Source organism: Cryptotermes secundus, unplaced genomic scaffold (genome assembly GCF_002891405.2).
Source record: "Cryptotermes secundus unplaced genomic scaffold, Csec_1.0 scaffold674, whole genome shotgun sequence".
Taxonomy (NCBI): Eukaryota; Metazoa; Arthropoda; class Insecta; order Blattodea; family Kalotermitidae; genus Cryptotermes; species Cryptotermes secundus.
Window position 1 is genome coordinate 84816 of NW_019718623.1, and position 24128 is coordinate 108943.

The window sequence follows — 24128 nt, forward strand, 5'->3', positions numbered from 1 at the left end:
CACATAAATAATAAAGAATTGAATTATTATTGTTATTATTATTAAGTTTGTACGTAAATAAACACGAATTGAATTATTATTATTTGTTTGTTTGTTTACTTGGATGCATTAATGCGTTTTTCATCGAGTGCTTGCCTGTAATTTGTCTTTGACTTTATGTTGTGATTGTCCATTATGTACGTGTAATTACTTGTATCTATACTGTGTTGTGTCTGTAATTGGCCTTGCGGCTGTTGTCTCGACACATAAATAATAAAGAATTTAATTTAATTAAATTATTTTATACTGCTCTATTTGAAACTCGATTTGTTCTTCGCTGTCACATTGTGGCTTTCTCTGTGTGCGTTTGTTTCTGTATTATTATTCATGCTCACTTTGTAATTAATGTAGACTATCATATTTTGTATTCTGTTCTTTAATTATTTTTGTGTATTTCTATCTCTTCGTGCTAACTTTTTAATGCAAATTTTGCATGTTTCATTTCGTAACTGATATCACAGGTCTCTTCAGATTGTGAAACCAATTTTCGCAGAATGGAAAATTCGTTTCCCGGAAGCGCTGTTCAAGAATCCAGAGGTTCAGTAGCTGTTGCTAATTAGATGTACCTGCATTGTCGTCATGTTTACACAACACGTAACAGTACCACATTTAATGGTGCTATTATTTCACCCGCACGAGGACAGCACTCGCTCTCTCTTACTACTTTTTTTTTTCAGTAGCTCACGGATGTAAAACTATGGTCTGCGAGACGGAGCTGGTCCGCATTGTATTTCCTTGCTAAGTTTAAAATCACTCTTTTATTCCAGGTTTGAACTATCTGAAGATGTATACGTTGAGTCTCTCAAGAAAGTTGGTCCAACTCTATTACTGAGTAAAGGAATCGCTCAAAATTATTGCTCTTATTCGGGTTATAAATTTTTCCTTGAGTGTTTCGCTAGGCATTGATATAGCTTAAGATATTGTCACTTGTATCGGGAGACTGAGACGCTGGTTTGGATTGGTAATTTGATTTATTAACAACCTACAGGTAGTAACTATAAATAATTATTACACTCTTGCAGATTTACACAATTAACAATCACTCCACATTAATCTTCTCACTCTACTTCCACTAGTCTTTACTATCCGCTTCCTGGCAACGGATTTATATCACGGGAACTGTAAAAGCGTCACTAAATTACACACTCCAAGTCCCACTGGACTACAACACACATAAAGTCTTCAAATCACACAGGTCGATGAGTATTTCGTGGCTGTCTCCTACCGAGAACTCAGAATTCAGAGCTGAACTGTAGCGCCGTTTGTTTTTAAGATAACTCCTTTGCACCGACCCCACGGAAAACGCCGTCTTCCATTGTTGAAACGTGTTTACAGAACCACTGAAGAGTAACAGTTACCGCGCGGACCCCATAGGAAAGAGTCTCTATTGTTAAGGGTTTTTTTTTTACTGAGTCCTTGCTCAACAACGCTCTGGCCATCCACGTTACAATATCTATTTGACTGAAGTATTGAAACCTGTACTAGGACTTAAGGTTCTATGCAGCCATTTCAATATCTAAATTGAGCTTTCTTTACTTTTCAGTTAGACATGAAATTTCTTGGAGCTTCTGTTTGATTCACGCACTGTAGTCTCCCATGATACTTGTTTACTGCTAAGTTTCAGATAATTCAGTTTAGCTGATGCTTTGCTGCAGGCTCTGGAATCTCTGAAGTACTGCTTTTTTTTTACTTGAAGTATCTTAAAATATGTTCTCCGTTTCGAGCACTGAAATATATCTAGAAATATATTCTAGGGTTAAAGCATTATAATAACTAACAAGAGCTGAGCCCTTCTTGAGAAGCCGCCAATTGTGCAGCTACTCAATAATATCTCAGCATTTTATGGGACCCGCAGATTCATTACCATGCTCACAAGAGCCCTCCATTGGTCCCTATGTTGAACCAGATCAATCCAATCCATATCATCCCATCCTATCTCTCTAAGATCCATTTTAATATTGTTCACCCACCTACGCCTTGGTCTTCCGAGTGGTCTATTTCCTTCTGGCTTTCCCAGCAATATCTCATATGCATTCCTGTTATCCCCATTCGTACTACATGCCCTGCCCAGCTCATCCTCTTTGATTTGCTCATTTTAATTATGTTTGGCGAAGAGCACAATATTTGAAGCTCCTCATTATGCAGTTTTCTCTATTCTCCCATCACTTAATCTCTGTTTATAATAACATAAACAAATTATGTGACCCGCGAATTGAAATATTTGGAATAAGTTATTATCTTACTCAGTTACTGAAATATCTGTACTGAATTATTGTCTAACTCAATCGTCATAATATCCACAATGAGCAATCCGACTAAACATCGAAATATATTTAGTGAGTTTTACTTCGCACAAATAGTATTTTAATTCTCCGGTGAGTATTTTCTCACTCAAATATCTAAATATATCAAATAAGAACTGTCCCACTCAAGTAGTGAAGTGTCTCTAGAGAGTTATTTTCATACCTAAACGTTTGATTAACTCAAATACTTTAAATATACGCAGTAAATTGTTCTTTAACTCAAAATATCTTGAAGAAGTCATTATTTGATTCAGGCATTGAAATCTCTCATATTAGTTTCTATGTTATTCAGGCATTTATATCACTGACATTACATACTTTCTGTTTGAGGTAATGAAGTATCGCGAATAATTTCTTTACTTTCTTCCGTCACCATTCATTCGTCGTTTTATATTGTGGTGATGGAACATAGTAAAGAAACCTTACACACACAATTCATTCATTCATCAGTAATCTGTCAAGACGACAGGTCCACAGTCTCTTCCAAAACAGTTCCTCCACTTAATGCGATCACACACAATGTGAAGCTAAAATATAATATTTCTAGCTCTCAAATAAGTTACTCTTCTTATCAGGCATTGAAATCTCTCAGACAAGTTGCTATCTGATTCTGTCATTGAAGTCTGAATGAAATGGATTTCATTTCTTCCGATACTTTTGCCAAAAATAATTGAATACATACTCTTAAAATATATACAGTTTTCAGTACGTATTTTTTTTATTGCTAGTGGGGTGGGACTAAGTCTCTTGTACTGTGGCCACTTCTGGTCTATTGTACCAGCCCCAGATGATAGGTAAGGGTGACTGTGGAGTAATTGGTGGAATGAAGATTGGCAGGGGAAATCGAAGTACTCGTAGAAAACCTGCCCCAGAGCCACTTTGTCCACCACAAATTCCACTTTACCAGACCCGGGATCGAACCCGGGGCGCCGCGATGGGAAGCCAGCGACTAACCTCTTGAGCTATGGCGCGGCCTACTTTGAGTACGTATGTACAAAACAAACGTTACGGTCTAGTTTTTTTTTATTATTTTGGTCTTTTAGCCTACTTCACAGTCCTATAATTTCTGAATGAACTGACGTGTTTCCTTTTCCGGACTTGAATAAACATCATGGCTTTAGAGACTTTCCCTCTCATTCGTTTTTTTTTTATTTTCACGTGTGAGGGGGTGCGTGACTTATAAACGGGTTTTCGGATTGGATGATTGGATTTGTTGACACCTTATACATTCCACTCAGAACTACAGATAATTACAGCGCTATCGCTCTTCCCACACTCTAGAATTCACTGTTAAAACACAGTAGTGTCCTAAGCCTTTTACACTCTCCACTAATCGTTTCCTGGCAACGGATTATACAACTTCAACTCACATATGAAGTCTTCTTTGCACAGCCTAATTCCTTTCTTGACATTATTCTCGATCACCTTGTACTGCCGATTCTCTCAATTCTTTGCTGCAAATGTCAACTCCGGATCTCGACTCAATTCTACGTGTATGTTGCAACTGCCATCTCTTCTCACTTATCCTAGCGGAGCTCAACTCTGGACTCAGTTCTAATTCTAGGTGCGTGAGATCTCTATTATATAGCCTCGGAGCGGATCCACAGAGAACACCTATTCCTCTATTGTTGTGTATTGATTCACTGGCCCTGACCCACAGAGAACGCAGCTTGTAACACCTCTTCTAAAGTTTCGTGACGTCACAGAGTAGATGAGGCGGCCCTCTGCGGCGTGTGTACGGACCATTACCTAGCAACGGCTGTTTATCTGCCTCCGCAGTTCTACTTTGAGCAAATACGCCATATTATTTGTCCATCAGTAGTATCTTACTAAAATAAGAGCTGCGTAAATAGCAACGGCCGTAGTAACGCCGCTTAATATTTGGACTTTAAATCTGTTACGCAAATAAAGTTCTGCAAAATACACACCTTTTGAGATGCTCTGTTTAAAGTTACTTATTCAAGAGAAACACGTGAAATGTGATACATAGATGAGTTATAAGCGGACATACACATTTTGTGCAGAATTCGTATGTGTTAAAATGTTACAAACACGGACATAAAGCAAAATCGTGTTATGCAAGACAACTTTCATGTAGAGACACTTGATGCTGGTCGACATTATGCGCATGAAGAGGTTCCTACACAATATGGGTGTAATATGTCGTAATTTACGTTGCTAGCCTCCACCACACACTCATAAATATTGCAAGTTCGATCTATCGATTTCAGAGCCCTTAGCTGCAGACAGGAGCAGGGCCAGATATTATTCGAGAGAGGAGTTAACCAATATGTTACGGTGATAAAACACCAAAATAAGACATCATAATATAATGTGCTAGTGTTGTTACATAATTTTAAGGTACTGGTACAAGAAAATAACAGAACATATGATAAGGAGCACCCAGTTGAGTTTATTTACCTGTAAAATACTGTAATATACAGCACACACCGATATGCTTGCTGTATTTATACCTTGCCACGTCTGACGGGTGTAAACAGACATCAGCGAAACATTGAAACCTGAACCTAGTGGAGGGAAATTACCGTATAGCAAACTAGATTCTGCCAGGCCATGAGTGGTGTCGATACATGGAATCTCGAGGTTTGCGAGATCCGACTTCTATACCACTGTTCTTGTTACATTTCCGTAAACAACAGAGAGAAATATGTGACTAAAATGCAAAAGAATATGGCGCCATTATCTGTTGCACTGCTGCATGATAGTTCTTTATATATAGAGCACTTGTTATGCAGTGAAATAGCGCTGAACACTGATACACACACAGGAACCTTGTGCATTAAAAGAATCTAAGTACAGACGGAGAACACCGGAGAAGCAAAACGATTTCATGTTATATATATACGTAGCCGTGAGGTCCCAGAACTGCATTGTCACAGATTTTCTTCTGCCTAGACACCTGCTCTCTCTGGTTTCTTGCTAGGCTGATTTTCGACACTGATGATGGAGGTGATACATTCCTGCGAAACGTCGGCTAATATACGTACTACACAGGGCTATATCCCAGAATCTGACAAATTTCTTTGAAAAGTTTCCCGTTGTGTAACTTAGCAACCTTCTCACAGCATCCCAGCATCTAACCTGAAAGCCTTAAGTCACGACCCGCCTCATTTTGTATCTCGCTTTTTGCAAATAGAATCTCGCGAAGTTTGGCGTCTTCCTTTTTTCTTTCTGCGCACATATCACCTCCTAAATGGAAAACGTGTTCAGAATTTAAGCGGAAGTGTAAAAATCTGTGAAGAGAAAAATGAACAGAACATTTCTTTTAAAATGGTACAAGCAAACAAACATATGCATATACAGGATGATTAAGAAAGATAGACACAATTTCAATTGGCTATATTTCCTGAACTACATGTTGCATTTGAATTCTGTAAAGTACATTTGAAAGAGGATGTTGTAAAGTTTCTAATACTACAGCTAGAGCACTCCATCACCGCGCCAGTTGTAAGCGAGATGGCTACTATGCAACACAAGATTTTTTTGCATTCGTGAGTTCAGTAAAAGTGAGTCTGCGACAGCGGCGCAGCGTGCATTTCGTCGCAAGTTTAACATCCAACCTCCAACGAGGAAGAGCATTTATCGTTGGAATAAACAAATTGATGAAACTGGCTCTTTGTATAAGGGTAAAAGCAAAGTGACGCAAGAAATTGGTCATCGAGTGTGAGATGAATTCAGCTAACGTCTAGATGTTATCCGTGCAGCTGGAGGTGGGCACATTGAACATCTATAAACTTCCATATGTGTATAATCAAATATAATTTACAGAATTCAAATGCAACATATAATTCAGGAAATATAGCCAATTGAAATTGTGTCCATCTTTCTGAATCACCCTGTATTTATGAGACAGCGAAATAACAAGTGGAAACATTTCCACTCGTTATTTCGCTGCATCACATGCAACTTATATTTTCAAATTCACTTTGAATTTTAAATCACTGGCGCACTGCATGTTTCAACCGATACGATCATCATCAGGTGCTTCGAAATTGACGTTGGGAACTGCCTCACTTCTGTCAATGTATACCATTCCAAATTTTACCCTCTTTTATGGGCCCATCTGTTGTACTTTTGTACTGTTGGTTGATTCCTTTTATGCGTCGTGTGCAGCTGTAAAATTTACAATTGTATGCATTGACGAAGGTGCAGCAGTTTCCAAAGTCAATTTCCAGTCAGCTAATAAGACTATATCGGTCGAAATATTCAGTGCACCAGTGATTTTAGAGCCGGGGTAGCGTAATCGGTATAGCGACTGGCTACGGGTTGGACGACCGAGGGCTCAGAGTTTGAGTCCCGGTAGGGTCAAGAATTTTCTCTTCTCCAAATCGTCCACACTGGTTCTGGGGCCCACCCAACCTCCTATCTAATATATACCGGGGGCCACTTCCCTGGGGGTAAAGCGGCCGGGGCGTGAAGCTGACCACTCACCTCCAACTAGTGCCGAGGTCAAGAAAATATAGATCTATACATCCTCTTCCTCATACACCCTAATGGCGTGGTGCTTAATTCGTTGAGCACAGGGACAACTTCACATTTTACCTTACCTTTTACCAGTGATTTAAATTTCAAAGTGAATTTTAAGTTTTTAAGCTGCGTGTGAGACGTTGAGCAGGAAGTGAAAATACGTGACGTGCAACAGGATGATGCAGTACTATATATACACATCAGGTTCTGTGATCTTTCTCGTGATCATCTCAAGAAAGAATTTGTCTCCATTACGGAGGTATGTCTTCCTGTTGAAGAGTTTAGATCGAGGTAATGTCCCAGAGAGAAGGAACACCCATGGGAACTCGTATGCTGCTGTGGATGGCACGTTTCCAATATTATTTTCTCTATAAAATTTTCTGCGAACTTCAAGCATCAATATTTTGTTAGGAATTCCAGTTCGAGTGTTTACATTCCAGTCATAACATCCAGTATTGTAAATATATAAAATACAGTTTTAAAAGCGTTGTTCAACATAAATATTTTAATGAAAATGAGATATGAGGAAAGCGAGACCATTGTTGGCCACTTTACCTGCCGACCTGCAACCAACACACGTGTACTCATAAACTCACGTAGCACCTTTATGAAATTATGGTCTAGAGAGTTGTTTGCGTGTGCGCATAAAATCCTTGACTTTAACGCCTCGCCTGTTCTAGAGTCGTCTTCTCTTCACCCAGTTTAAAGACAATTCATAAGTACGTGGCTGGGATTAAGAAACAGACCAGAGCACTCCACGCCCGACGGTGACCTACTGGTGCCAATATTCGCAGATTGATTGTGTATTGTTTGAACGGCTTCCTCATGCTCCTGCCTTGTACTGTTACTTCGGAGAATGCAGTCGGCTACAGTGTGTTCCGTAAATAATGCTACTGTCCTACACAGCAGACAGGGGATCGGGGCAAATGAGAATTCCGTTGTGCGTGAGTGCACATTGAAATATGCTTAAAATAGTATCATTCTACCCACTTGACATCTCGATCTACAGAACGCATGCTACATCAATATTCAACTTTTTTCCGTTCATTTATACCGGCTTTGCTTGTGAAATGTCCCAATCTTTGCATTACTGTGGGTTTCCGGGCTCAGAAGAGCCGATTTTAAAGAAACAGTTTAATTAGGCCTTCGTAGGCATTTACAAGTAGGCCTATGTAAAGTATAAATATTAAGTTGTCCCGGTGCTTTATTAGTTAACCGCCACATAGTGAAGATATATGGGGAAATAGAGGTACAGCTCCATCTTTCTTGGCTTCGGCACTTGGTAGTGGAGAATGGTCAGCTTAAGACCCTGGACACTTTACCGTAGAGGAAAGAGCGGCCGGTATATCTTGGATGGACTGGGTGGGCCCCAGAGCCAAGCTGGGTACTGGGGGAAAAGAGAAATCTCTCGTTATTTCCGGGAATCGAACACCGTCCAGTCTCTCGGAATATCGACTGATCTATCCAGGACGAATAGTGGATAAGTAGTTGCATAATCGAATATCAAGATAAATGTAGTAGACATATACAAAATCGTAAAATACTGTCATTAGGTAATTATGAAATAATATTTAACACTTCACTTCCTTGTAGAATTACATTCACAATTCATGGTATGCAACATCCCTCAATACTACACAATCTGCAAGTGTTCTTAGTGTCACGTGGTGAACAAAATTTTGTGACGTGACGACTGAAAGCCAGAATAGTGGAGCCAGAGCCAGACGTCCGTTGTTGAGCAACGGCTCGAAAATCATGTTCCCGTTAAAACGTATAGTAGCAATCGATCCGTCAATAGGTAACAAGTTGCTAAACACAAGATTCCCGTCACAATCAACTGGATAAGAGCAGGAATTAACCGTTCAACATGGTGGTCTCTTTGAGGTTCTCAGGAAGTTATAAAAGGCAGTGGATTCGTGAATTCAAGAAGAGAGAGATCAAAGAATATAGAGATCAGTCAGAGATTAGTGATGGATTCGCCAGACGGACATCGTTAAGAAGGAGTTCAATATGTGAGCTGTTGTAATCAACTGCAATTGTAAAAACAAAAAACTCCGTGGCTTTAGTCCGCAAGCGAACTATACCGACCGAGCCACCGCCTCTTGTCAGTGAAGTTAGTGGCAACTTTAGCGGATAGAGGGTGTCGCGTGGTCAGCTTCTGGTATAAAGAAATGGTAATAAACCCAATCATCAAATTTAGAACCCTTTATTATTCGTCACGCCAACCACTTACACCTGACAAAATTAATGGAATTGCTTGAAAATATATCATAAATTTCTAGTGGAGACGTAAGAACATTCTGTCGTGACAGTTCTTCGGGGATGATATTATCGTAACCTTCAGCTATAAACTCTACGCAGACGTTTCGATTAACAGTGGGTCCCCACATGTCAGACTGCATCAGAATATGAATAGGGTCAAGCTGGGTACTTTCGATACTATCACGAAATATATCGTATTAATTGTTGCAGGATGTACCACACCACGGGACAATGAGCTGTGTGCCACAAGGCGCCCTCTTGGCGCTGCTGGCCGCCATCTTGCACTGCACCATGACGTCACCCGTGTGGATGCCGCAATTCCTGTCCGGAGGTCAGTTCATTCCACAGTGTTGGATCATTTGGTTTTACCTCACTGTACTATTTAATTAAGTTGCGGCCATGCAAAGGAGAACTGCTTAAGTTAATTCTGATATGCTGAATCCAAATCCAGGCACACGACATTTTAATTACGTCACAGTTTTAAGAAAAGTGTACTTACGTTTAAATTATGAGCATCAAATTGTGAATGGTGGCAGAACTTGAGGACAGAAACTTTGCATCACAACAACGATGTGCTTATTAGGCCCCAGCCATATACTCTGCCTATCTGAGGTGGATTGCACTTTTTTCTCTTCTTGATTAATTTATATAATTAATCGTTCTATATTTATATTATAAAGGGTTCCTCTCAAAAATAAATTTTGTGTTTATATTTGGGTTAATTAAATAGTATTATCTCGACAGTACTGTTTACAATTAATTGTTGGTGTTTGAATAAAACAATTTAACAAGTTTATATTTAAAATTATTTCATTCGATGTTAATAACTTTAATATTATATTTTGATATGTGTGCACCCACAAGGCAGATTATTCTAGGCTGGGACAATCGATTAGCAAGTAGTTCACAAATTTCGAAATGGAGAATTTTTCTTACAAAATCTCTTTAACCCATCGCCACATTGAAATAGACTGCTCCGTGCTAGGTAAACATAATTGTCGAGCCCTTGTAATGATGCTGCTTGAAAATCTGTCCCTCATTGGAAGAGATGACAAGTAAGCTCTCACTGCCCCGACTCGAAACAACCAACCTTGTTACATAACAAAACCAAAAACTCTCATAACCCCTGTTGCCTAACTTTACCAATTAATAACACGTTCATAATGAAAAATGTTCCTTTTCTCGACGTCGTCATGGTGTGATTTTTGGGCACATGAGCTATTTTACCGTAACTTTTGCTATCTATTCATGCGATAATACAAGCATTCCGAATTTTACATGCCTGTCTACAGTGGCTTTCCAGTTAAACGCCAAGACTAGACTACATGCGGAATTATTCCGGAGAAAACGATTTAAAGAAATAAGGTGCAACAAGCCCTTTTGGTATAGCAAAGGAAAAATAACACGTCAATGTATAAGACCGCAAATCTCATTATAGTGATTATGATATTAAAGATGATCATATTGGCATTCAAGAAGATGGCGAAGGTGATGAATGAAGAAGAAAGCTGTCTTCTGGGTTATAACGCCGTGTACTTCGGAGAACACCCGAAAATTTCAAATTTCGGGCTGCCTCCAATCCCAACGGCTGAAGCTAGAAGACCTTACTTCTCATAATCATCGAAACGAGCACACCAGTTCAAACAGTGACGAATGACAATTGTGGCGAACATAGCGAAGAAGATGACAATGATTTAACGATGATGATGATGAATGAGAATATCTTGGCGGTAGTGACTCAAAAGACGCGCCTTGATTACAGTCTGGTGCTGACTCCCATATGTGAAGTGAACAACTTTCGCCCGTCCATGAGCCCAGCCTGTATCGGTTGCGTTTCACAGTTACTTGTTTGTGCTGCTTGACCTGGAAACTGCTCGCCTAACGGTTCACACCAACAGGCATTACCTGCCGAGAATGTGGGTAACCTATCCAGGGTTTCAATAATCGAGTAAAAAAAAAGGCCCTTTTTTTCTTTATACAGATTCTCAAATCTTGGCTTCAAACATGGCTGAAAGAAAACACAAATTCCAAAGATAGCTGTAATAAATGTCGTTGGAGAGAGACTACAGAATGAAGAAATGAGCATACGGCAAACTATGAAAACAAATTAAGATTTCCGTCTCTGAACGTGACATTGTGTAGCCTGGTAGATGGTTACCAATTTAGAGGAACATGCTGGTTCCAGGTTCAGAGTAGAAATATGAAAATATCAGAGAAGTTACCCGTTAAGCAAAATATACAAGCAATATCTCTTAAATGACTTATGCTTCTAGAAGAAAAAAGAGATGTGGGAAGGACTAGGAGAAGCCAGAAAGATGATTTCATTGACTTCTGACTCTCAGAACGTGTTCAAATCAAGTAATCTTTCTGATAGCAGCTGAGGTGTCCTTAAACATAAAGTAAGCCCTTTTCTTTTTCCAAATAAAAGTTGATAAAATATACAAGATTTTCATGTAAAATCAGACGTTTCGAGGAAAATGATGAACGCGTAACCTCAGCTATAAGGACAGCCCCCGTTTCGGGAGCTGGATCTGCTTCTTTCTCAGTTGGTGGGATGTTCTGTTGAGGTCCGTTAGAAGAGCTAATTCCAATAATCGGTCAACTAAGTCAAAAATATAAGATACATAAGTCATTCGGAAGAGATTTTTTTTTTCAACGAGAGATGTTAAAAATAATACAGTGAGCATTGTGACAATAATTTTGAATATTGCTCGTCCTGCCTTCTTTCTTTCTATTTAGTCTTCCGATATGAAAGCATGTCTTATTTCTTAGGCATGTTTCAATACGGTGGAGCAGAGATGAACCCGCGGCCCGACATACCATATTTTTCCGGCGATCCTCAACAGGCAGTCATGTGTTTCAGTGCTTCATTGCAGACACGAAAATACATTCTTTACTCTTATGTATCTTTGAGTGTTTTTGTTTTTGAGGTGTAAAATATTTCGAATAGAATAAACCGACTCCTTCGAAGGTTTGTCTGCAAAATAATACATTCTGATATATCTGTTGATCTGCCTATTTGATGTTTACCTGCTCAATTCCTTGTTTGTCCTCGCTGTCTACTCCGACACTCCTACACATAATTCACCCTCATTTTCTTGCTCATCTTGTGCTCATTTTTAAGTAACTCTCCCACAGCTTTATTAGCTCACTCCCACTCACTGTATAATAATGAGTAATCTACTTATACTCGAATCTGCTCCTTGTCTCAAGTATTTTTCTCGGTCATTCGTTTGCTCTGGCCGGCATATAACGTTATTTCAATGGGCAGTAACTATATCTTTACATCACCTGATGTCTTGGTCGAGTGGATGGCTTTCGTGCTTCGTGTTCTGAAGTTCCGTCATGAAACCGGCTCACATGGCTGAGATTTTTGTGGTTGCTTTAGTCTTTTTCAGGGAATTTTTGAAATTGTAGTCTATATATCAACTCTCTCATACTTTTTCAAGGCGTAATGTTTAATTAGTTACGTACAGGGACAACTCTACCTTTTCTGGAGTCCAAATTAACCCACGATCGGTTCCGTTCACATCAATTCCAACACATTACTCGCTATCAATAGCTCAGATGGTGCAGCGACTAGAATACGAATTGCACATCCGAAGAATTCGTGTTCTAATTATCTTCAGGGGCAACAGGTTTTTCTCTTCTCCATAGCGTTCCGATCGGCTCTGGGGCATGTTGGGTCTATTTCCCTAGAGATAAAGCATCAGGAGTGTGAAGTTTAGAGGGCATATCTGCACTTCAAAAAATATTTCTTTTTAATCCACCTGCTTAAGGACCCCCCCCCCGGGTAGGGTCATGGATTTTCTTTCCTCCAAGTAGTCCAGACCGTATCTGGGGCCCACCCAGCCTCATATTCAATCGGTACCGGGGTGTTCTTTTCTTTGGGGTAAAGTGGCCGGGGTTTGAAGCTGACCACTCACCTCCAGCTAGGGCCGAGGTCAAGAAAATGTGGATCTATACATCCATTTCCCCATACGTCTTCATTGCATAGTGCTTAATTAGATAAGCACGGGGGAAGATTTATCTTCTACCTGCTTAAGAACATTCAGTTTTTGGCTTTTAAACAAGGTTCTGGATCACAACCCCACTGCTTGTGTCTCTCCCCATAATAATAGTGTTAGTACTATATACTACAATTCGCCAAATTTTGAGATTGTACTTGCAAGTCTTATTTTTCACTTTCCACGAGATTAGATGGTAAAAATGCTAGCCCCATTCGAAGCAAGATTTCATTTTTGTATGGCGACACTTAGAAAATTAAGTAATTTTTATTACTACAGTGAAACGTTAGAAAGAGAGGAATGCAGCGTGGTAATGCACGATGTAATTTGTCGTGGTGATCGTTGTAACTTGGAATGTTATGTTACGTTAGCTAGAAAAACGAGTAATGTAAAGAGAGAAAAAAAGGTGTAAGATTCGGGCTATAACGCTAATATGCACACGTCAGACTCGTGTGTTTGATACTTCTTACAACAGTTCAAAGTGGACACATAACTGTATATTAACTGAGGAATAAACACAGCAGCGAAGCCAGCCTCACGCAAAGCTCTGTAAAAAAATGGGAACTTGAGACACAGACTAGTCCTTACACTGCCACGTTGTAGGGCGTACACAAGATTTTAAAAGCTGGATTTGAGGTTCTCGCTGTTCTATCTATCTTCCTGGGGCGCCGTGAAGTGTGGTAGAAATTTACCGACGTTTCGAAGGAACGAACTGCATCAGTCTTCATGGTAAAAAAAATGAGCAAAAAATGTTGATTGATTTGATGTTTACTTGCTTGGATTATACTTCAGACCTGAAGACTGAGACAGTAAGTTCCACCTAAAAGTCAGTAAACTTTACTAAACTTCAAGGAGTCACAATACAGAAAGTCATGCTCTTCGTCAGTCTTTATTGTTTAGAATTATCTAATTAACTTTCGAATAGATACACGTAAAGTTACCATCAAATGTGTCTAGTCTTAATTCATAAGGAACTGTGAAACCAAACAGCCATCTTCAGGGGCGTCCAGTATTAAAAGAAAATCTTAACTAACTTTGTATGAATTGTTTAACATTTTTACGTGTCGCTTAATATAGAATAGCAAAATATCATTAATATTTAAAACTAATACTGTACACAGTTCAACACATCACCACGCACAAACCATTACAATATATCGATCTCTTGGCTTAATTAATTAAGCACAACGCCACGAAGACATATGTGGTGATGGAGGTATAGCTCCACAGTCATGACCTAGGCACTAAATATAGTTGAGTGGCCAGCTTCACGCCTCTGCTGGGCTTCCTCCAGTACCATTGTGAGGGTTGCTGGTTGGGGCCCAGATCCTGTTTGGACTTTATGGAGAAGAGAAAAAACTCTTTCCTCTTCCGGGATTCCAACCGCCACTCGGCTGTCCAGCCCCAGTTCTAGCCACTACAACTACTGAGCTATCCTGGTTCCCAAAGAGACATTACAGGAGACTTATATGGTCTTATTTCAAAGACTTGGTCCCATTTATTACAAAAGACAATGTAAAAAAGCCTCATTACAGGGTATGTAAAAGAGCATGTAATTTATGGGAAGCATAAGGTACTTTAGAGAGTAATTCTGAGTAGATAAATCCTTGATATAAAGGTTCATATTATCCGTGAACATTTCCGCTTACGGGGGTTGCGTATTTTCCTCAACTGCTTCCAGCAGCGAACCTTAGTCTGCTCACCCCTGCGGTAAGGAGAGTCTACGAGTGTAGATCATCAAAAGCCAGGCTTCGCACGTGCTTTAGCTCCAGGCAACTGTAATATTTTAGAAATCATTGCGCTGATTTATTGGGTATACACCATACACCGTGTTTTCAGCATTCCACAACTTGAGAAATACAGCCTGTTCCACAAAGTCATTACCAGTATGTGGAAGTTTTGAACTTTGCAAAGTTATACGGCCGTGAATCATGGTCTCTGGTATTAATGGAAGAATATACACTGAAGGTATTTGAGAACACAATGTTTAGGAGAACATTTGGATCAAAGAGGGATGAAATGATGAGATGTTGCAGAAAATTCCATAAAGAGTTGCTTCATAACTTGTACCCTTCACTAAAAGTAAATGGAATTATGTCAAGGAAGATTAAATGGGAAGAGCATCCAACAATTATGGGGGACAAAAGGAATGAATATAGAAATTTGGCGGGCACTTCAGCTGAAAAGAGACCGCTTAGACCTAGACTTAGAGGGATAATATTAGAATGGATTTTACATAAATTTAATGGCGATATGGACTGGATTTGGACTAGTGGACAGCTCCAGTGAACATGGTGATGAAAATTCTGGTTTCATAAATGTTGGGAAATTTTTGGGTAGCTGAGCAACTGGTGGCTTCTCAAGAAGGACTCGGCTCCATGGAGTTAGTTTGTTAGTCAGTCACCCGTATCATAATTTGCCTTATTAGTTGAAAGTCGCACTAGGCCAGCTGCACTAAGTGAAATTTGTGCAAGTATTCACAACACAAAATCTTGTGGCTTTACTCAGTAGTATTACAGAACCCTTCACACAGTCAGTCCCAGGCGGTCGTGATGGTGTACTGGTAACAATTTAGACTTGCAGTCTGTCAGTGCTTTCTTGGAGGAGTCTTTGGAATTTTATCGTCTATCGTGACTGAGTTCTTTGTTGTTCTTTCAGTCACTCCAGGCGTTAATACATGTGAACGAGTCTCGTGAAATATATTGTGACGTATAGACCCGTTGCTAAGCAGTGACTCGGTAAACAGTAGCCGTTGATAGGTAACGCTCGCAACATACACGCATGCAAAAGTACAGGAGCGGTGTTTTCCATGTGGTACGCGCCACGTCCATTGCTATGCAACGCGCGCTAAACACGCCTCCTTAATAGTAGAGGCTGTGTTTTCTGCGTTGTCCGTACAAAATGGTTATAAGTAAGTGTTCGGCAATACAGACGAATAGATGAGAGTGAAGAGTCGAGTTTCGGGAAGCCACCCTACCGAAATATGAGCGTGGGAGCAGAGGAATTGAATCGGGCATATAATAAGGAAAAGAAAGGAATTAGGCTGTGAAAAGAAGACTCCATGTGTGATTTGAAGTGACACCGTTATAAATCCGTTGCCAGGATACGACTAGTGAAGACTGAGAATCCTAATGCATGTACACCGTGAGTTGGAAAGTGTGTAGAATAGAGATAGTGCTGTAGTCCCGAGTTATGAATGTATACGGTGCAATAAATCCAGTCATCCAACCCAAAACCCCTCTTATAAACCACACGCAAACCCCTACACGTGATAAAATATTATTACTTACATTTTATTCCAAAATGCCTGCAAGTAATGTTCATTCATCTTAGAACCTGATAATTTACAAATACAAGCCTGTAGACATCTTGCACAACGAGGTGTTGTTTGAATTCATTTGGTACGAGGGTTATAGGGGCCTTTACGAGACACTCGCAGGAGCAAAGACCTCATTGAGAAGCGAACAGTCGCTCAGCAACTGCAGAAATTCTCCTACTTTTAGGAACTCTATGACTCACTATGATATTCACATGAGCACAATACTGGACCCCCCTCCAGGCAAAATCCGGATTAGTACCTCGATCAAGTCACGACCGCTTACTCCGAAATCCTTTCCAATTCATTATTCACCAGTCATTCTAATATTTGGCGCTGTATGTAGTCTGAGATACTGACAGCAGCGTAAATTGAACCATGGAAAAATGCTCGATCCAACTCTGTTATGAAGCAGGAGTGCCAACCCGTTCGCCAGTGACAATTGTTCTCAGACTTTCCGGGAACCAAGAATTTATAATACAGATTGATTCCAAATTCACATCGGGTTTTCCGTGGCCTGTAATTTTCGAATCGGAAGAGCAAAATAAAATTGCTTAAGGAGTTTGAAAGTGTAACTAGAAGAGTTTAATTTGGTAAAGCGGTACTCTCCGAATTGATATCTAGGAGAAAATATGACGTAATATCTCAAAATGATGTCTGTTCAAGAGAAAGCAATTTGCGTACTTCGGCCTTTCGAAACAAAGTCCGTTATCATATCGGAATATCGTTACAGAACTAAATATGGAAAATATCCACCTTCAGATAATACGAGTACTATCCGACGTTAGTTAAAGCAATTTAAAGAGACTGGTAATGTCTTGCACCGAAAAGGAGCGGGAAGACCGAGCACTTAGCAGGAAGGCGTTGATCGAATCCAGGAAGCTTGGACATTTTACGTGCTATGAAAGGCGGCCATGTTGAAGTTGTTTAGCATTCTGCAGTATTCATTCTGTAAGTAATGGAACTTTTCGAGTTCGCTTTCATATTTCTCAAGTCAGTGGAACCCAGAAAATCATTTAGAATCACTTTGCATAATTCAATTACAGCGGGAACGAAGTTATGATCCTTAGTTAGTGACGTAGACTCTTACAGCATCATTAGAAATGTTCAACATACTTCCGATATTCATAAGCTGATGTGAATTTCGCATATACTTAAAAAGTACTTTACTACCGTAAAGTTGGGCCGCGCCATAGCTCAAGCGGTTAGTCGCTGGATTCCTACCGCGGCGGCCCGGGTTCGATCCCGGGCCTGGTCAAGTGGGATTTGTGGTGGACAAAGTGGCGCTGGGGCAGGGTTTCTCCAAGTACTTCGGTTTCCCCTGCCAATCTTCATTCCACCAGTTGCTCCACAATCACCCTCACCTATCATCTGGGGCTGGTACAATAGGCCAGAAGTGGCTGCAGAAAAAGGGACATAGTCCCACCCCACTAGCAATGAAAAAAATACTACCGTAAACTTGCCTACACAAGGTATGACGTGTCCTGATTCATAGAGTAGTTGAACTCTCTAGAGGAAACTGCAGTATATTTTCATGTCACGAAACACGTGCATTTTTGCAGTTCGTATTGGTTTGTTATGGGCTGAATTTGAGTCGAAATGAAAGTGTTAAACAATGCATTCCACTATTCGAGACACAGCGGAGAGAAGCACACGTCAACAAACTAACGTGCTGCCTTGGAAGTCACGACCAGAGGCGACCTTGGTACGTGTTGAGTTATATCAGATTGTCACACAGTGACTGAGTGTCTGACAAACTAATCAACGGACTAATGACTGACTGGCTAACCTACTAATGTACGCACGAACTGAACTAGCCATCTACTTAGATAGTTCGAATTACCTGTTTTATGAAATCGAATTATCAAAAAATGCAGTCATTTTAATCCAATCAGTTCCATGTTATCATGTACTTTCCTTATGAGCTCTTCTCTACGAAATGTGATTTCTCTCGAAATGGAAGCTTCAAAGCAGGGATGGAGTGTTTCAAAACGACAAACTCTACATAGACTCAAAAATAAATACATAGCCCTACCGTAGACTCATAAAATAAAAATATTTCATATGGTTTATTTATTTTTTGCTTATTTAACGACGCTTTTTCGACTGCATATACTGTCGAGTTATTGAGATAAAAAGTAAAGTTGTTCCTGTGCTTAACTAATTAAGCACTACGTCATTAAGGCGTATGGGGGAGTGGATTTATAGATCTACATTTTCTTGACTTCAGCACTAGTTGGGGGAGATCAGCTTCACGCCCCGGCCGCTTTACCCCGGAGAGAAGTACCCGGTACGCATTGCATAAGAGGTTAGGTGGACCTCAGAGCCGGCCTGGGCGACGAGAAGAGAACATTCTTGACCCCACTGGGACTCGAAATCCGACCCCTCTGTCGTTCAGCCTGTAGCCAGTCGCTATACCGACTACACTATCGTGATACATGAATGATGAACTACGATAACGCTCGGGTAGGATATCACATATCCGCGCCGAGATTCGAACCGAGAACTTAAAAAATTTTTGGAGTTCTATAAAAGGCAGATAATTTTTTGACTAGTTAAACTACAATTACTTTCCGAAAAAGATCTCTGTCCCTTGGGATTGGTTAAGTTAGATCTTGTGATTAATGTTCCTTGTGAATTCCAACTCGTGTTGGCCAATTCACTTTCCACCTTGGCCCGAAGTGCACTGGATTAGAGCATTACGGGAAGATCTCTTTCAGGAGCTGAACCAGGCGAGAAAGCTGCGGCATGTCGAGTAACGGTTCTGTGACTGAACACAAGTTCAAGGCTACTTCTCAACCCTCACAACTCCCTACCCGCGCCCCGTTAATCCATTCTGGAGGTCCGGACATGCTATTCGCTGAGGTTAAGCCCGTCCTTCACTCTAGAGTATAGCAGACCTCTGGAATTGGGTCACAACCCACTGAATCATGCGTCATTACATTCTAGGGCAGGCAAATGGCGTCGCGCGAGAGAAACGGCTGTCTGTCAGCAGCCGACGGTGTACAGCTTCTCTTGTTCTGTGCCAAAAGGGAAGATGGCGGTAATATAATAATATAGTAAAAGTAAAGTAAGTAAGTAAAGCTGTCCTTGTAACAGGCTATGAAGGCCCATAGGGTTGTGAGACGTTGAAGGTCCCACATTATCTAGACAATCGGCTCAAAGATAGCGGTAAGATTGTCAGCCTTACGCGCCGGCCGCGCTTTACTCCCCAGGAAAATTATTTAATTAATTCCTGGTACTCATTTCTGTTAGAGGCTGAGTGAACCCCAGGGCCATAGTGCGGCCGGAAGGATTAGGTCGATTGAAAAAAATTCAATGACCCCATCGTTATTTGAACCCGCGACCTTCCGACTTGTAGCATCATAATAATAATAATAATAATAATAATAAATGTATTTATTTAAGCTCTTGGAAACAGCAAAGAAACCAATTGCTGGCAAGTAGTAAAAAACAAAGGGAAACATAAAGTAAGTAAGTAAAGCTATCCCTGTAACAGGCCGTGGAGGCCCATAGGGTTGTGAGACGTCGAGGCTCCAACGTTTGCCTAGAAAATCGTCTCAGAGGTGGCGGTGAGGTTGTCAGCCTTACCCGCTGGCCCCTCTTTGCCACCATGAGGATTCCTGGTACTCATTTCTTTTAAAGGCTGAGTCGACCACAGGGCCATAATGCGACTGGAAGGATTGGATCAACTGAAAAATTCCATTATCTCATCGGAAATCGAAACCGCGACCTTCCGGCTTGTAGCATAGTGTCTCAACCAAGTACGCTACCGCGTGCCCCCAAAGGAGGTATAAAAATACAAATGATACAGTACAAAAAAAGAAAAAGAACTACCCACACCAAGAAGAAGAAGAAGAAGAAGAGAGTAAAATAAAGAAAATAAGGCAGAGAAAGTCTAAATGGTGAATTGGATTTGAGTTTCCAGTCATTAAGAAAATCAAAATTTTAGCAAAGAAATAAATTATTTAATAATAACAATAAAATAAAGTAAATATATGCCTGTACTTAATTAGTTAAGCACTACGTCTTGAAGACGTATGGGTAACGTATGCATAGATCTATGTTTTCTTGACTTCAGCACTAGTTGGAGGGAAGTGGTCAACTTCACGCCCAGGCCACTTTACTCTCGGGGAAAGAAACTCCTTTTCCCATTGGATGGGAGACTGGGTGGGCCCCAGAGCCGATCTGAATGACGTGAAGAAGAGAAAATTCTTGTCCCTACCTGGATTCGAAATCCGACCCCTTGGCCGTTCAGCCTGTATAGCCAGACGCTATACCGCCTGCGTTCTCTTGACTTCCATAATAATAATAATAATAATAATATCAACAAGAATAACTGGAAGAGCGTATTGTATCGTTCGAACATCGGGTTCGAATCCTACTCGGGACGTGGATGTATGTCGATGTTTCCCGTGTTGTGTTTTCCTCCGACTTGGGTGGCTGGTACCTTGTACAAGGAGTCCTACGCGTTGTCTAAATTTCTGAATTAATTCTGAAGTGGAACAGGCCAGCAAGAATTATCCGTGGATACACATAAATATATATACTGTATATATAGATAAAACATAATTATCTTATATTGGATCTGAGGTCACAGCGATCTTTACGAAGAATTCTCTCTTCTAGGTAATAACACGGTGTATTTCAAAGAACGTCAACCGACGATTGCTTCCTACTACTTGGTGATGTCTTGCTTAGCTTACTCTTTGATCCTGAAGAAGGAGGCATGTTCCTCTGCAATGTCGGTAGATTTTCACTGGACAACGCGGTGTTACATCCCGGAAGAGAGAAAATTTTATTTTATAAGAATATTATACATTATATTATCTAAATTAAAAGTCTATGTATTAAGTCCGTCAATAATGCAACAATCATTAAAATATTCACCATTTAACACTAACACAACATGTCTTGGCCACAGACGGCCATCCTCAGGTGTTTCAATGCGTCCATACTTTTACACTGCTTTGATGTGCGCTAAAATTGCGCGTTGCAGTCCACTTAAAATAATATAAATAGTTACTTAAAATTCATTAAAATTCTTTTATTAAAATCTGTTGTAAAATCTTATTCCATCTCGTAAGGGGCGTCGCCCGCTTGTTTAAAACTATGTGACATTCCAAACAGTTTGTTTCCGCAGCTTGTTTTTCTGTTTCATTAGCCCGTCTGCGGTCTGCAATATGCCCCTTGCTTGTATCTTGTTCCCTCTAGCCGCGCATCAAAGCAGTGCACAGTTTGGACCCATTGAAACACCTAAAGATGGCCGTCTGTGGCCGAAACATGTTGTGTTGGTGTTAAGTGGTGAATATTTTAATGATGTGAGCTCATCATTTCCTATTCTTTATAGGAGACTTTCAATTCTTAACCCTGTCACTGTAGCTCGAATTTTTTATACAGATTTCATCTACTGTATAATTTATTTTCGTTGCTCACGTGATGTTTGTGTCTCTGCACTGTGCCTTGTCACGTGACGTTATCACAAGTCCATTTAACTTCTCCTGAATTGTGATACTTCTCAATCGCTTATCCAGCGGCTGTTGCCGCTCTTTTCCCAAGGGAAAGGCAGTCGGAGCTTGAAGCTGACCATTTTTTCCAAATATAAAGCATGCTGCACTTTAACTGGGAGATATTACTGTCACGATCTGAGTGATGGACAAGCGCAAGCCACTCTAGGAGGGCAAAGGGAAGGCACACAAAATAAGGTCATCAAATGAAGTCACTGATGTTACAATACCGTGGGTTGCTGACCGTGCAGAAGATCGTCATCAGGGCATGAACTGGCTCAGTGACGTGCGTGTCACAGCAGCACTGGGAGTTTTTGCCCGCTACTAACCTGGGAGTGTCGATCACAATGGCCGAGTCGTCTAAGGCTTGAATTGCCATCGCCCGCTCGAACACTGGAATCCTGGGTTCAAATCCCACTCAAGGCATGGATATCTATTTGTGTTAGGTAGCGGCCTTGCGACGGGCTGATCCCCCGTCCAAGGATTCCTACTGGCTGTCTTAGAATAAGAAACTGAATTGAAAGAAAGCATTTCACGGATGTTCTATGCTCCAAATAGGAGCAAAAGAAGAGGAAGAAGAAGCAGCAGCAACTGGGAGTCGTTAAAATCAGCGCCCGATGCGTCCCAAACGGTGGTCACCACAGTAAATAAAGATGTTTATTTATATTTCAGCGGTTCAAAATCAATGACATTAGAGGCACAAGGATAATTTTTATTCGTACCGTAACATCCAATAAGAAATCGATGTATATATAAAAAATAACAATAAGTAACTAATTCGCCCTCACAGCAATAAGGCCAGCGAAGTGAAGTCCACCATGATTTGGGATGCTGCGATATATCGATTTCTTGCAAAGTATCATTAGAATTAATGATGGATAGGCTACTTCTGTTACATACTAGTATGATTTGATATTTGTCATATTATTTATTTATATATTTACTGATTTGTAATTTATTTGACGAAGCCATCAGTACCTTGAACACCATAGTGTCGACTGACTGAATGCTAGTAAATAGAAGATAGTTTATTGGGACTCTCGTTTATCCGCGCCCTGATTAACCACGGGACATCTTAGAGCCCCTTAGGTGCTGAAGACATAGTAGTCTGTTGACTTTCATTGGACTACATGGCGTATCTCAGGATGTTACTATGTGACAGTAGCCTAAATAAGGCGTTCATATTTTGGTAGTTTATTGAAGCAATGGCGCTCTTCATTACAGGCCCATTCCCACACACGCTTAAGGAAGACAAATGTTACGTGTGTCGCATAGTCCGCGCCTTTTAACTGTGTATTACAAGGACACCTACTGACTCAGTGCGGCCTACCAATTGTATCTCCCTATCTGTCAGCCCGCAAAGTGTGTAGTACCGTTATTGGCCGCCTTCCTGATTCCTGAGGTTCCTTCTTACACTGTCTCCTGCAGTTTCTCTGCACTCTTATACACAACTGTTTATTCACCTCAGCACCGCCCATGAAGACGGATAGCGGGAATATTTCCCGAACCTCGGTACAAGATGGATATGAGGTAAGGTTGCCCCTGTGCACTACACTGTGAAGGCGTATGGGGGAATGCATATATAGAGCCATATTTTCTTGAAATCGGCACTAGTTGGAGGTGAGTGTTCAGCTCCAAGCCCCTGCAGCTTTACCTCGGGGAAAGAACCTCCGGCACCCATTGAATAGGAAGCTGGGTTGGCCCCAGAGCCAGTCTGGATGATGTGTAGAAGAGAAAATTCTTGAGCCTACCGCGACTCGAACCCCGACCCCTCGGTCGTCCAGCCCGTAGCCAGTCGCTATACCGACTACACTATGACAGCTCAAGAGTCTGCGGTAACCATGGTTTAAGAGGCTGGACAGCCCACACAGCTGGTCAGGATGTGTGGAAAATCAAGAAATTATTGGAGGAATCTATCCTCGTAGTCGGTCTTTTCACTGTGTGAGTGTTTTTGTTTGTTCGTCCTTATACAATGCGTTCAGTTAAGGAGGAAACTTCGCAACACCGCTGACCCGGCCCAACATTCCTCACAGATTGCTACTATAACTGCTGATAGCAGCATGAGTCAATAGCGCTGATAAACGCACGCCGTTACAGTTGCAGTCACAACAACAATCTGTGAGGAATATTGGACTGGGTCAACGGTGTTGCGAATTTTCCTCCTTGATTGAACGCTCTGTATAATCCAGGACTCGTGTTCTGCTAA

The 24128-nt window shown here is 40.8% G+C and overlaps 1 protein-coding gene across 1 annotated transcript in view; it reads left to right on the forward strand.

Moving 5' to 3' along the window:
- LOC111862326 (mucin-2) overlaps window positions 1-24128 on the forward strand; it is a 65788-nt gene that overhangs the window by 16943 nt on the left and 24717 nt on the right. The window contains exon 2 of the mRNA XM_023847620.2: window positions 9303-9423. Within this exon, the coding sequence (XP_023703388.1) occupies window positions 9324-9423 (100 nt within the window). The 5' untranslated portion in view covers window positions 9303-9323. The remainder of the gene's footprint in view (window positions 1-9302; window positions 9424-24128) is intronic.